This window comes from Euprymna scolopes, chromosome 26 (genome assembly GCF_053919585.1).
Source record: "Euprymna scolopes isolate OS-2025 chromosome 26, ASM5391958v1, whole genome shotgun sequence".
In the NCBI taxonomy this organism is placed as follows: Eukaryota; Metazoa; Mollusca; class Cephalopoda; order Sepiida; family Sepiolidae; genus Euprymna; species Euprymna scolopes.
The window spans coordinates 89,353,943-89,370,044 of NC_136507.1; the positions used below are offsets into that span (position 1 = coordinate 89,353,943).

At 32.2% G+C, this 16,102-nt stretch overlaps 1 protein-coding gene across 4 annotated transcripts in view; it reads left to right on the forward strand.

Moving 5' to 3' along the window:
- Nucleotides 1–16,102, forward strand: part of LOC145248252 (putative E3 ubiquitin-protein ligase HERC1) — a 335,131-nt gene that overhangs the window by 286,716 nt on the left and 32,313 nt on the right. For all 4 annotated transcript variants that reach the window (XM_080110122.1, XM_080110124.1, XM_080110123.1 and 1 more), the window contains 5 exons: nt 228–366; nt 4,294–4,445; nt 5,570–5,761; nt 8,014–8,152; nt 14,831–15,012. In XM_080110122.1, the coding sequence (XP_079966248.1) occupies nt 228–366; nt 4,294–4,445; nt 5,570–5,761; nt 8,014–8,152; nt 14,831–15,012 (804 nt within the window). The remainder of the gene's footprint in view (nt 1–227; nt 367–4,293; nt 4,446–5,569; nt 5,762–8,013; nt 8,153–14,830; nt 15,013–16,102) is intronic.

Consider the following 16,102-nt stretch of genomic DNA (forward strand, 5'->3'; position numbering starts at 1 on the left):
AGAAACAGTTTTTCATTAATAATTATTTTTGTACCTTATCATTTTCTGTAATTTTTGGATATGTTACTATTTGCGATATGGCAATTATGTAGGTAACGTTTGTTCTACTTAAAATTCAATACTTTTTCGTTTGTATGATGTAGAAGCATCAAAAATTGTTTTTTATATTATCATCTACACACATAGAAAAATATGTATTAATTTTTTTTATTTTTAATTTTTTTAAGCCAATCACTTTGAATGGAGACCAACTTCTTCACAGTCAATACCTTCAGAATTTAGCTGCTCTTGCTATTGGCCTCTCTCTTGATAAGGTCCTTTGCTATCTACCTATTCCACCACATCACCAAAATAAGGATTCCAAAGGTATATTATATTTTTCCTTTTATATACATATATAAAAAATTATGAAAATACTTATATAAGTATATCATATCAGACTATATAGTTCGTCTTGGGTAATCAAGATTAATATTATATATTTAGTGAAATCACAATAGAAGATTACATTTTTTAAATTTGTATTTTAAAAAATTTTTGGTCCCTCAACAATAGGAGAGTGGATCTTTAAATTCACCCTTGTTCGTTCGTCTGTCAGCACTTTTTTCAATAACTATGGTTTGTAATTTTTTGAAATTTTGCATAAACATTAAACATGATATGAGTAAAAAAGTAACAGAATGGATTTTCCAGGAAAACTCTGGTTGCCCCCCTAGGGGTGCCTTTCAGGTTAAAATAGCTAAAATTGACACTTTTGTGTCTCTTAAAAAAAATTGATGCCTTGAATTTTTATAAAACTTTCTGAAAAGTTGTAACTAACTGATTTCTATATAATTTTGTTTGTCTATACTTCGCGATAACTCTTGAATGTGCCCCAGGGGCGCTTTTAGGACTAATAAAAACACTCTATTTTGGGGACTATTTTCCCATATTTGTCCAAAATTTTCTGTATATGTCTATTTAGCAGTTTTTCATGGTACTGAACTCAAATTTAAATATGTTAAGGTCATGGGACTTTTGGGGCTAAATGGGGGGGGGGGCAAATGATAGACTTATTCATTTCTTTTTTTGCATGGTGCAGAACACAAATTTACATATATTAAGGCCTAAAACTGCACCATTTGTTCATTTTCACCAGGATTTGATGTCCCCTGTAGACTTTTAGGGCTAAATAGAGGGGGGTGGGGCAATGCTGAACTTAGTCATTTTTTTTTTATATCTCGTTCATTGTGAACTCACGGGGGTATCATGCATGCTTCACTTGTTAATTTTTACTAATTAGTCATCACTTATTATTTCAGTGGTATTATATTTTTCCTTATTTATCTATATATAAAACATGTGTGTTTGTAACTGCTAAACTCTTAAACTCCTAGTAATTGTCTGTATTTTTGAGATGAGGTGTTTTCATTGATTGAGATTGTCGGACTGACTTCCTCATTTTGGTTGTTATCGTCACAATGTTTTGGTCGTTTTGCCCTCCGGCCTTCATCAAGTGTTTTGTATCGAACTGGGGAACCGTTTGTTAGGAGTCTCGAACCCAACCCTTTATTATTATTACGGGGATACGGTGTTCGGACTCCAGCTAGTGACGTATGGCCGAGTGGTCCTAGACGTATCAAAGTTTACAGTTACCCAAAGGTGCTGAGTTCAATCCTGAACGAAGGCAGTGAAAAAGTAACATTCAAAACAGAGAATCAGCAACTATGTCCCAGAGCCTAGCATCCAAAATAGCAATATTGTATATCAATTTAAATGCCAGTGCGATGCTGGTTATGTTGGGCGAACATCCTTGCACCTTTTGACTCGTATAAACCAGCATGTTCCATCGACGATCACACAAGGGAGGATGGGGTCTGGTGGTCTCCCTCCTTCTGCAGCCTTGGACTCTGCTATTGGCCAGCATTTGGTTGACAACCCGTGCTGTGCTGATAGATATAAAATAGATTGGTTCGAGGTGCTACATATAGCGGACTCCAAAAACCATTTAAAGATTTTGGAGTTTGTCTCTATTGCGGTGCGTCAACCTTCTTTGTGCCGGCAAAAAGAAACATCCAACGCATTTTTTCTCTTTGGGGAACTTTGAATCTTTTCTCCGGCTTTTTTTTTTTTTTTTTTTTTTTCTCCTCCCTCGTTGTGCCAATATTTTAATCGTTTTTAAACGTTAATACATTTATTTTAGTGTCCCCGTACTTTTGGCACATTTAATAAGTTGCCCATTAGAACTCTTTGTTTTTCAACATAATATTATTTTGTACTCTATCGATTTTCTCCTGATGAGATGATAGCCGAAAGAGCTCTCGAGAAACTTCCGCTTATTATTTTCAAAACTATATATAAATTCTGTACCTCTAAACATTTATTTATATATATATATATATATATATTAAATTGTAATTCAATGAATTTCAAAAACTCTCATTGAAATGAAGTGCTTGAGTTTCATATCAAAGAATTTTTATTATTCTAAGCAAGACAAAGAATGCTTTATAAAATTAATCTCCTTAACCTATAGGGTTTCGATGTCTACCATCTCATCAGAGGGGAGAAAATATTAGCAGATACTAATAAATATCGAGCAATTCTTGTTTAGATGGGATAACTTATAGAATATTACTGCTAGTAATATTTTGTAAACCTTACAATCTCACGTTTCCATAACAACTGATTGTTAAATAAAAACTATTCTGAAGAGTATATATATATATATATATAAAATTATGAAAATGCTTATATTCTCTCTAGGATAATTAAGGTTAATATTAATTGAATATTTAGTAAAATCACAAGAGAAGATTATATTTTTAAAATCGTATTGAAAAATGTTTCTTTTTACTATTTGATCACGACTTATTGAAGCCAAATCCAATTTAGGATAAAGAATAATGAAATGCATTGATTATCAGTTGAAGAATGAAGAACATTACGAAAGGATTGATGAGATTGATAAAGTTTGAATACTTGTTGGGGAAATAATTTTTTAATTGAACATTTGATGTTTTAATTACTATTTAAAAAAATATAAATATTTTTTCTTTGGTTTATTTCTATGTTTCAAAATTTAGAAAAAACGATTTTTGTTCTAATGAATGTAAATTTCATTTGAAAATTAAAATTTCCTTTTACAAAACTAATGTAATGAGAAATTTAAATCAGTTTTGTTTTTTTTTCTTTCAATTCTGTATGAATGACTGTGTATGTATGTGTGTATATATGTCTATGCCAAGAATAGTCACAATAATAATAACAGGATAAATTTCAAACTTGCAAGGATCATTCCAAAAGTAAAGCCTATTTTTTATTCAAAAAGTTGAAGAGCTACAAAGACAAGAGTGGCACCATTAGAACAAGTGACGTTTTGTGTTCCAGAATTTCTTTTCTACATAGACACCACCATTCTCAATTCATTTTTGCTAGAAATTCAATGACACATCTGTTTCTGATGCATCTCCATGACAGCCGTTGCTTTCTTAGAGTCTTACACCGCTAATATCTGCAACAGAGAGAGATAAAATTTTCAGGTCATGAATGCATAAGTTCAGTCATCATAACAATGCAATTTGCAATCACCTCTGATTCATTCGATTGGAATTTAAAAAAAAGATAGGAGGCATTACATTTGGAACGCCTTTCATACATTTATAAACAAAATATTCAATTTACTTCACCAAATATCAAATGGATAATTAGGTGAAGAAAAAAATTACTTTGTCTTTGACAGGTAATTAAATGACTTGGTTCTTGTCCAGAATCCCCCCTATATTAAAAATCCAAAATAAAGAAAAATCTTATGATGTATATACCTGTGACAAAATGAAAATATCATATTCCAAAAATCACATGAATTCATCAAGTAATTTTATTTTTAGAAATAAAATTATTTTTAAGTGATTAATGGGAATTCGTAGGCATTACAACCTAAATTAAGCAAGCATAGGTTATTGTTGAATTATCTTTTTTGTTTCTTGATTTTTTTTTTTTTTCAAAATGGCAGCCAAGACATTAGGTTGGCAACTAAATTTTTGTGTTTATTTTTTTTTTTTTAAATCTACATTTTTTTTTTAAGTAAAATAAGAACAACTATTTAATCAATGATGTATTCTCCATTCGTGTTCACAACTTTTTCCTAACATTCAAGTTTCTCAATATCTTTTCAGCTGAAATCATTAGATTTTGACTAAAAAAATTTGTCCAACCAAGCTGTCATTTCTAAGTCGGCAGAACGTAGTTGCCAACTCGATACTTTGATGATTACTAATTAGGCATTTAAAGTAAACTTGATTTGTTTTACAGGCGGATGCTTTTTGGCTGTTGATTGGGAATGGCTGCTGACTTATTCAACTGCTCTGAAATCGTCTTCTGCGTTGAGTCGGTGTACAAAGCTGCCCTCCTCTTTCCCTCTCTTTAGATACGGACTGGAAGCTGATACAAGTAACTTGGCAGGTGTAAGTTAACCTTTTTTTTTTTTTTCACACGTGTTTACACATACATCCACGTGTTTAACAAAATGGATATGAATATCCTCACATGACAAACGCCCTTGATTTAATTGAAATATCGGTTCTAGTCAGCTAACGTACTCCCAAACTTTCGGCGTGGCTTCTACCGGAAGCGGTAACAAAGCAAATCAGTTCCTTTGCTTTTATTGTTCTTCAGTATTTCTATTGTTAAGTGATTTATTGAAATAAAGTATAAGAAAAGGACATTATTGAAAAATATACAATAAAAATTAATGAAATTATAAAAAGATAAAAATAACATAATTAGTCTTTATTTGCACTTTTAATAACAAAATTAAATAAAATAAAAGTTTTTATTTGAAATTTTTATAAGAAATATGTTTATGAAATTATAAAAATTAGTTTTTAGGGTAATTTTTAAAATAGGTTTTTTATTTCAATTTATATAATAATTTATGAAAGTGTAAAAATAAAATTATTGAAATCAAAATAACTCAATTTCAAGCATCATAAAAAACATATCCAATACATATTCTCAAAATTTAAAAAAATATTTAAAAAATGTGTTTTCAATAAATCTTTAAAAAAAAAAAAAATTAATGTCAATAATTCTCAATTAAAATAAGACTGAAAAATCTTTTCAGTGATTATTACATAAAAAAACGAAAGCTTTGAAAAACATAAGAAAAGAGTACATGCCCAGGGGAAGATACAGGGGTGAGAGAAAAAAGCGAAGGAACTGATTTGCCTTGTCATCGCTTCTGGTTGCGCTACGGCAGAAGTTAGGATGTATGTTAGCTGACTATAATCAAAATATCATTACATTTTCACTCCAAACAAGGTATAGTGCTACTTTGATGTCGGGGCTACTATAAGGGACATAAGTTGCAGGGGTACTATGTAGGAAGTTGAGCAGCAAGATGTCTGTTCACATTACACTTCAACTCCTGCATATCAGTACAATTGGGCGAGCAGGAAATTTAAGTACTCTTTTTAAAAATTTTTGTTGATACCTAATTTGTATTGAATGTAACATGGATGGCAGATTGTTTGTTGTTTGCAGGTGAATGTAGTTTGATATTCTGTTTTTTTTTTTGTTTTTTTTCTAGAGTATTACCAACTGGGACTGTAATAAAGATGCTCAAATAATGGCCTGGGCCACCCAACGACCAGAAGATTGGCAACTCGGTGGAAAGTGTGAAGTCTACGTGTGGGGAAGTGGTCGACATGGCCAACTTTGTGAAGGAGGCAGATCAACGACAGTTCCACTTCAAGTCGCCTCCTTTTCTTGTGCACAGCAGGTAAACGAATATTAATAACCCAATCATCGTTATTTATATGCATCATTCATACTATTCTTCCACAACGACCACTGTCGTAGTGGATAAAGTTCCTGGCAAATCACCAAAGCTAAGCAACATTGAACCTGTTCAGTACCAATTGGTGATCAATTTGGGAATTCCAGGTGCTGTATGTAAGAGGATGTCAACACTTTCTTGCAAGAGTTACAAAAACCTAATGTTATCTTCCATAACGGGGATATACATGCGACTGGTGACCACTTGTGAATTTCATACTCCAATGGAACTTCCTCCATTGGAGGAAACCAGTTAAACCCGCATAGGGTTAGTGCCATTTCCATTACCAAAATTCATTTGTAAGTTACACTCTTTTGGAGGTTAAAGGTTCAATCCTCAATGCGGGCAACATGAAAATGCAAGTGCAGAGAGGATAAGAGATCCTTTATTGTGTTCTATTCTGATAACCATCAAGATCCCTGGGGATCTAATATACCACTAAAACTATGATTACTCTACTTGCTTGTTTGCACAGTGAATGTTTTTGATGGTGGAAGGAAGGGCGAATGAAATGAGAAGTGATGGATCAATAGATAAAGTAGCAATATCAGCTAGAGGATGATGTAAATAAATAGATGACCTAAATAAAGAAAACAAAATGACGATATATGCATTGATGTACCATGTACCAGAGATGACTCCCTTGTGTCATTTTGTTATAACCAATGTCCTTAAGTTTATGAATTTTTTGGTCCTCCAACAAAGGAGAGATTGGACCTAGTAATTTGTTTCTGTTTTTTTGTTTGCACTTTTCTTAATAATCACGCATTGGATTTAAAAAAAAATTTTGCACAAACATTAGTCATGGTGAAAGTAAATTTTTGTCAGAATGGATTTTTTGGGATGTTCTAGTTGCCCCTATAGGTGGCATTATAGGAGTAAAATTGCCCCAAAATCGTTCGTCCATTCATTTGTTTGCACTTTTCTCAATAACCATGCCTTGGATTTAAAAAAAATTTTTGCACAAACATTAGGCATGGTGAAAGTAAATTTTTCACTCGTGGGACCCCGCATACTCTGTTTGTTTTAGATGAGGCTTGTGAATTGTATTACTGTTCTCATATCACAACATTTTCGACGAACTAACTTCCGTCTTTCTTCGGATTAATCTTTATGGAATTTCAAACAAAACTCTTTATTTAATTCACAAGAATAGATTGTTGATAGAATGAGAACAATCTACCTGTGTGGTCAGTTCAAAATTCTCTATAGATTCCCAAGTTCAACAAGATGCAACTGAAAAAGGTTGGAGTGAAGATGAGAACTAGTTTGAATAATGCAAACGAATATCTTTGTATTACATGGATTCTTCAAACTACTGTTCTCATCTTGAGAGACATCTGCACAACGTTTTGGCCGATGTTATTTCTGATGATAAAATACCAGGTTGAGAAACTAGCGCGGTCTATCCTTCTTTTGGGGGTAGATGGGACTCTCTTAAGCCGTGGTAGGCATCCCATCTAGTGATGGCGTCATGATAAAAAATACCTTTGATAACCCTGGCAAAGCATTAAGTATTCAGCTACCGACAAGATTCAAATTACACTACAAACTCGTGTAGTGAGTTCAATCTCGGCTACGGGCGTGCTGGATGGATGGAATCTCTGACCTTTTCAAGTAATTTTGTCAAACTTGGGTCCACAAGGACCCATGGCATAACGGATGAAATACTTGGTAAAATTCAGCTCTGAATGACGTTTTTCTGAAGGTTAAAGGTTCCATTCTCAGTGCGAGTGATGTCCAGAATACGATTGCAAATTTCTTGGGATTTCTATTTGGTCATGATGGATGGAATCAGTGTATTCTGATGGATTAAATAAAAGGTTCCATTAGAAATTCTGTGCAGGTTCCCGAATTTGACAAGGATTCCAGAGTTCAGCAAGCTACAGCTTAAGATGGTCATAGGTTACAATCAGAAAAAAAAAACGTTATGAAAATAACTCTCAAGATGAGAACATTAGTCTAAATTATCCAAATTATCAATCCTCATCTAAAAAATCGAGAAACGTTTTTTTTTGGATTCTAATGAAAATGGAATTTATTGATCAAAATGTTTGATTGTTAAAAAATTGTGCGAAAATTAATTTTGATTGTTAAAAAATTGTGCGAAAATTAATTTTGATGTAATTCATTAGTCTTACATACATTTACGTCTGTTTTGCTTTATTGTTCATTTTTTTTTTTTTCTCACCCAGATTATTTGTGGCCAAAATTCTACATTTGTCATTCAAGCCAACGGTACTGTAATGGCAAGTGGGGAAGGCAGTTACGGACGATTGGGTCAGGGTAATTCGGATGACCTTCATTCTCTTGCAGTAATCTCATCCCTCCAAGGTATTTGATTGAAATTTTTATTTTCACTTTGCTTATTTTTTGTTGCTATTTAGCTGGATTTTATTTCTTTTCTCTTTCTTTAATTATGTGAATAGTTTTCTATTCTATTGAATTAAGATTATTTTTCCATAGTCTTTATATGATTTATACACCGTACCCCTTCCCCAAATACTACTCATAAAATTAATAAAATTTTCAGTCCTTCGTGCAATCCAATCATACTTGGAACACGTAAACTTTAGTTTGTGCCTGACTTGTTCACCAAATTCCAGCCATGAATGTTCAACAGTCTTTGTTTTATTGCTATTCAACGATAAGTAGACCTGGGTATAACAAAATTGTCCACATATTGATTTGGACTATCATAGTAATCTTCGGTTCAGGGAATGCCCTTTTCTCCTCCCTGCAACCTTATTCCTACAGAAAAGAAGTTGCAAGCCTGTATTTGTTTTATAATTATTTTCATGGAAAGTGTTCCTTTGAGCTTAAATGCCCCCTTCCCCACCTACCAAACTTTCACAAAAAGTGCTTGTCTAGCTACAACCACTACCAACAATTTCCCCCCACTCTCTATCTGTGCCTAAATCTAAGCACAAATTCCATGAACAAATCTTACCTAGAACTGTTCGCCTGTGGAACACAGTTTCACTGATCTGCTTTCCAACTGACTGCAACATGGTCATCTTCAAGTTCAATGTAAACAAAGTCTTGTTGAGTTGTCATCTTAAATAATCAAATTCTACCCAATTTCCATCACTAACAATCACTATGCTGTTGTCGCAGTGATCACCATATACTCATTAATCCTTATCCTCAAGTAGCCTTTGGACCATGATAAGTGGGATTCCCTTATAAAAACATTATCATTTTTATAACCCAAAAAATAAAAATTGTGAGTGGGCTGAAGGTGGGTGGTCCAAATCACACTTCCGACTGATGAGATGATCAGCAAAGTTCCCCCTCCCCCCTTAGTATTAGTGAATAGCAATCAAAGACTGTTAGATATTCATGATTGTAACTTGGTGGACAAGTCGGACATAATTTGGATTATTCCGACTACTGTTCTCATCTTCAGTGTTATTCTTACAATGTTTCGGTCAATGTAACCTCCGGCCTTCTTCAGGTGTATCTTATTGAACTTGGAAATTTGCACGAAATTTAGAATGTTACCCTTTGCCCGGGAGGTAATGTTGACCTGTGGCATAATGGATGTTGAAATTGGGTTGGAAGTTAGGCTTATCTGGAGTTTGAAGGTTCAATCTTCACTGCAATATTTTCTTAAATACTAACATTGCCCGGGATTGTCCTACTGCTCCTGGCCCATATTAGATTTTTTTTGAATTATCTTTTATACTTTATAAACCATCCAATTTTTAGAGTGGGATTCAGATGGGTGGAATGGGAGAGAGATGTGAGTACAGTGTCAGATGCCTTTAACCTTTTTGATAAAAATTCATACAGAAAAATATTTATGTATGTACTCGTCATAGAACTCAGACGTCATATTCCAAAAATTATGTAAATTGATCAAGTTTTTTTGTTTTGTAATTATAAAATGTCAAATTTTATGATTTTTAGTGGTTAATGATAAAATAATAGCAAAATAGCGATTAATAATAAATTAATAAAATAGCAATTAATAGTAATAAAATGATAATAAAAAAATAATAGCACAGTCTGTAAATCTCAGTAATCAAATTAAGTTGTCACCCTTTGACTTTTAACACATTTGGAAAAATATGGTGTCTCCCAGTCCCCTTCACTCTTACTCATAAAATTTGATATACTTATTTAAAAAAAAAAAGCACTTGATCAATTTAAGTGATTTTTGGAATATGACATCTTCATTCTTTGACAAGTACGTACATCATAAAGATTTGTCTGTATTTTTTTTTTTTTTATTGAATGTAATTCTAAATGAGTACCCACCTGCTCCAAGCCTTGAATCTTATATTACATATACTATTCTTTTAATTATCAAGTTATAAATAAAGTGAGAAGTTGTATTTGCTTTTTATAGAGATTTAGCTTGAATATTATCGGACCCTTTGATCAAAATGCTCCATAGTTTCAGAATATTTATGGTTATAAGAGTCTATTTCCAAAGCTCTTGGAGAAGTTTGTGAGCAGACCAACGAACAAGAACTATTATCTTTTACATTTTATTATAACATTCGACTTTCGGAGTGGGACTCAAGGATATACACAGCTTAGATAGAATGGGAGAGGGGTGTAAGTAGAGTGAAATTTATTGAAATAATTTCTGATTAAATTAAAGTTAAAAGGTAATTTGACAGAAGTATGGACATGCACCTGGCTGGAAGAAAACAACATAACACCTTTATTTTCTTCATTTTTATCTTATATAGTATTCAATTTTTGAAGTACAAATGGATTTATTCACCACTAGCGGGGGTACCTGGCGTTGCCCGAGTGTTTGTTTCCGGGACGGGGGGGGGAGTTTTAAAAAATGTTATGGTAGGTAAGTAGGAAGGATCAAACCCGGAGTCATGAGTAAAAGTAGGAAAATAAAGTGTGGAAAAAAAAAAAAAAAAAAAAAACATCTGCAATGTTAACAGTTCGGCCACCAAGAAAAGTCCATTCCAGTTGTTTAGGAAAAAAAAAAAAAAAAAAACGACTACGGTAGGTCGGCGCGAACGTGAAAATATAATGTGAATTGTCCAGCACGCTAACCACTACGCCACAGAGCACTGCAGCTTAGTTTAGTGATTTTAAATAACTTCACATGAAAGAACTACAAAGTCAAACCGGTGTTCTCTTCTCAACTGTTCCTTGTGAACGATCCCCAAACAGTGTTAAGTGGTGGCAGGGGGAGGAGGAATTTATTAGAGAGAAAATATTTTACCACTTCCATTGATCTTAACCGATTTTGGCCATGACTTCTCAGCAGAAAAAGTATAGAAATCTAAGATTATCGAGGAATTTGAGAAATAATAAGCCTATAACACACCTCAGATATTGTTCTGCCGTTTGTGCATATTATATTTGCATGAAATATCTTGATTTTTAATCCTATTAATGTCAAAATCAAACGGGGAAAAAATGAGTTCATTTTATTTATATAGAGATAATTTGTGGTGGAGGAGCTTTTTGTACAGTTATATTTATTGATACCCTTTGATAGAAACAATCAGAATTCTTCAGTGTATGTGTGTGTATATATATATATATATATATATATTTAAATAAGGGAGTAGTCACCAACAATGTGTATTTTTTAACATTATTTTATTATTCCGTGTCTTGGTTTTTCATTGAGAATTATGTTTGGATCATTGTAATAATGTTTTTAAGTCATTGAAATCGTTTTTACGTGCGTTTCAGACGTTCTGTGAAGCGTCCTCGTCAGAAATTATTTTCAAATGTGTTGGAGATGTAAAAATGGCAATTTTCTTAGTTCATTTGAAGTGTTTCCAAGGGGTGGAGGCTTGTAAGTGTTTATTATTCATTGGCATGTTCAATTTTTATTACTCTTTTATTGGGCTTATCCAGGCCGCTGACCTGGCTGTAGTCACTCTCTCTTTCTGCTAGTGTTTTTTCCTTTAGGGTGGGGTAGGGTGTGTGTGTGTTTGTGTGCGTGTTTGCTTTTATTGGTTTGAGAATGTGTATACTGTTTTATAGTATTATGAGGTTATTTGCTTCCTTAGGAAGGTGACTGTGATCCGAGGTCGTTACTAATGTGTATGTGTGAGGAGGGGGGGGGCAGCTCTTCTGAAATAAAGGTAGAGGTGCTTTCATTCTATTTTGATATTTATTTTCTGGATTCTTGGGTTTTAGTATTGTGATTTTTCGTTTTAGTCTTTTCGGGTATTCCCTATATTATGTTTGTTTAGAAAGAGGGGTGTATTTAAAATATGTATAGGGGATTTTTTAATGTTTCTATTTATTTGTCTCCCCATGTGGGTATGGCCAGACCCAGGATCGGTTCCTAGTGTGGGGAAGATTTTGTTCCCCCAGAGGGGGGGGGGCAATTGGAGGGGGATGATAGAAGGGATGATAGTTGTTTCAGTCATGAGGGGGTTCTCCTCCACTGACTGAGGAGGGAGCGAGGTGTTGGAACAGATATTATACTATGGTTCTAGGTGTTTCCTAGTGTTGTTGGTTTCGAGGTTAAGTAGGGTTGGTATTGTTCAGTGTGTTGTATTAGAGATAGGGGTGTTATGTCTGTGTGTGGTTGTATGCGCGCACGTGTGTGTATTTTAATGTGTCGGTTCTGATTTATGTGTGGGTGTGTATATATGTATGTGTATGGATGTGCATGCGAGTGTACCTTGCATTTCATGTTTTTGTGTGATGATATTAGGCTCTGTTCAGTTCAGGAGTGAATTTGGTGAAGTTTTTTTCCTGTGTAAGTAAATAAAAATAATTGTCTGTTTGGAAGATTGGCATTATTTTGAAGCTGTTTCCACTGCATGTGTGTACGTGTTTTGAAGCATAGAGGTGTCTGTTATCTGCAATTTTGATGTTGCTCTTATGTAAGGCCACTCTATTGCTGAAATTTTTGGTGGCATGTTGTGCATCTTAATGCATATACTACATTTCTGGAGGTGCAATTTAGATCCTTTTTTATTTTGAATGTTTGTGTTGGGTTTTTGAATGTGTATGTGTTACCTTCTATTATTATGTCACATACTCCACATCGCAGTTTGTTGCATTTTGTAACCCCTTTTGTAGTATGTGGGACAAGTTTTGAGGAAGTTAGGATGTGTTTTAAGCTTTTGGGTTGGCGTTTGCTTTTTATTATTTTTGTTGTTTTAAGTATGTTGTTTAGTTTGTCGTTCTGATTGAGGAGGATAAGGTTTTTATCTGTGTGAATAGTTCTGGGTTGTTTGTGTTGTGTGTAGAGACGTATGCTAAAATTTGTTCTTTGTTGTGTTCTTTTGGGGTTCTTAGTTGGTCTATTGGAATTTTTTCAGCCAGTTCAATACCTTTCTGTATTAGTGGTAGTGGATATATATATATATATAATACGTGATTTCCTTGGATTTTACTTCCAATTATGTGATTTCCTTGGATTTTACTTGTGCAAATGGAAATTCAATTAACTTTCTTGGAGTTATAATTTTAGATTTTACTGTCATTGGATTATTTACCTTTCACCAGACTATTCATTCACGTGTAATCACCTTTTTCTTCTCCATATTCCCTCTGCTTCACTTTTTGTTATCAAATAAGATCTTTGACTTACTTGCAGTTTCATCAAATTTTGCTAATTCCTACCCTCTGATGAGAAGGAAAGTATTTCTTCGAAACTCCGCAGATTAAGGACTATCTACTTATCAAGTGTTTCCTTTCCAGATTAAATATGTTTTTAACTCTTTTTCAAAGTGTTTTTTAACATGTTTTATTAACTATTTGCTTTTATATATATATTATTTGGATTCTTTGAACTACTGTTCTTATTTTGAGTGTTCTTTCTACAGTGTTGGAGGAGCTTTTTGTACAGTGATATTTATTGATACCCTTTGATAGAAATGATCAGAGTTCTTCAGTATATATATCAAATATTTAGTCATTCAATGAATTTAAAAAATTTATGATGTGAAATGTTTGAGTTTCAGATCAAATTTTTTATTAATCTATGTAAGACAAAGAATACATTAGAAATATTTAAAATCCTTATCCTATAAGATTTCGATGTCTACCATCTCTTCAGAGAAGAAAATATTAGCAAATAGTTATAATGGTTTACACCTTATTTGCTAAAGTCAGTGAGACCTGGAAAATCATAATTAAAAATTGATTGAGTAATTAAAAGTCATAGAGTAAGGGAAGGTAATGAAAAGGATAGAAAAGTTAACATCCAAATTGCATGGTAAAATGCGAAGTGAATGTCTTTGAAAGCAGTGTGTTAAAATGATCCAAATTGTATTTTGAGTAATCCACATCACAATGTAATGATCTATTTATTTGCTCTATCTTGTATATTGAGCAATTCTTATTTAGGTGGAATAATACTTATAGAATATTATTGCCAGTAATATATTGTAAAACTTATAATCACAGGTTTCCATACCAACTGATTGTTGGATAATTTTATTCTGAAGTATGTATATGTATATATATATATATATATATATATTATTTGGATTCTTTGAACTACTGTTCTTATCTTGAGTGTTCTTTTCAAAAGGTTTCTGTTGATATAACTTCCAACCTTCTTTATGTGTACCTTGTTGAACTCAGGAATTTGCATGAAATTTCAAATGGGACCCATCATTTAATACACAGGGATATCATGTTCTTATTCTGTCAGCCATGACCAGGTAGAAGTCCTAAATAATTAGCAATTGTATTTTGAGTGTTGATTAACCTTCAAATGCTCGAAGAGTAACTTATAACTGAATTTTATAAAGTACTTTATCCGCTATGCCACACGTCCTTATGGAACAAATAATATAAATTATCAATCCTCATCTCAAAAATTATAAAAACATTAACGTTTCTTGTTTGTTTGTTTTTTATTTTTATGGAAATTTTCTTATTTCCAATATGAAATTGTTTTCCATATAAGAGAAGCCCCGAATATGGGGGAACCTGATGTGAGAACCAATATTAAAGAACCTCACTCCTTTTAAATATTGTTGACCTCCAATTTTGAATGTAACCGCGTGCCCACTTTTCCTGTGAATAAATATCAGTGTGATTGTTTTGTAGGCTTTGTGATAACTCAGCTGGTGACATCAGTTGGCTCTGATGGTCACAGCATGGCCCAAGCAGAAAGTGGCGAGGTGTTCAGCTGGGGTGATGGAGATTATGGTAAATTGGGACATGGAAACAGTGACAGGCAACGACGACCCCGCCAAATTGAAGCCCTGCAAGGGGAAGAAGTGATTCAGGTGATTATCTGCTGATTTTTTTTTTTTCCTTTTTTTCTTTTTGTTTCTTCTTTTATTTTTTTCCTTCTTTAATGTTTTCCTTTTATTTTTTTTATTTTTTTTTTCATTTTTTTATTTTTTTATTTTTTCTTTTCCTCCTTTTATTTTTTCCTTCTTTAAGGTTTTCCTTTTATTTTTTTTATTTTTTTCTTTCATTTTTTTCTTTTTTCTTTTTTTTTCTTTTTTCTTTTTTTCTTTTTTCTTTTTTTTCTTTTTTTTTCTTTTTTCTTTTTTTTTCTTTTTTTTTCTTTTTTCTTTTTTTCCTTTTTTCTTTTTTCCTTTTTTCTTTTTTTTCCTTTTTTCTTTTTGTTTTATTTTTTTCTTTAATGTTTTCCTTTTTATTTTTTCTTTATTTTTTCTTTTTTCTTTTTCTTGTTTTCGTTTTTTACTTCTTTAATGTTTTCCTTTTTATTTTTATTTTATTTTTTATTTTTTTCTTTGTTTCTTTTATTTTTTCCTTTCATGTTTTCCTTTTTATTTTTATTTTTTTTCCTTTTTTCTTTTTTTCCTTTTTTCTTTTTGTTTCTTTTATTTTTTTATTTAATGTTTTCCTTTTTATTTTTTCTTTATTTTTTCTTTCATTTTTTTTCTTTTTTCTTTTTCTTTTTTTATTTTTTTACTTCTTTAATGTTTTCCTTTTTATTTTTATTTTATTTTTTATTTGTTTCTTTGTTTCTTTTATTTTTTCCTTCTTTAATGTTTTCCTTTTTATTATTTTTTTTCCTTTTTTCTTTTTGTTTTATTTTTTCCTTTAATGTTTTCTTTTTTATTTTTATTTTTATTTCATTTTTTTTTCTTTTTCTTTTCTTTCGTTTTCCTTTTTTTTTTTTCATTTTTTTTTTCTTTTCTCCTTTGTCTTTTTCTTTGTCAGTTTAACATTTTTAAAAACTTTTGGGTTGGAAATTGCTCCAGACAAGACGTGAAGCTGCTTGATATAAGGATCTAAAAAAAGAAAATACTGATTTAAGATCAAAAACTCACCAACAATAGATGTTATATGGATAGATTCTGACTTGCAAAACAGCTATTCTTCTCCCTTTGTCAGAAACAT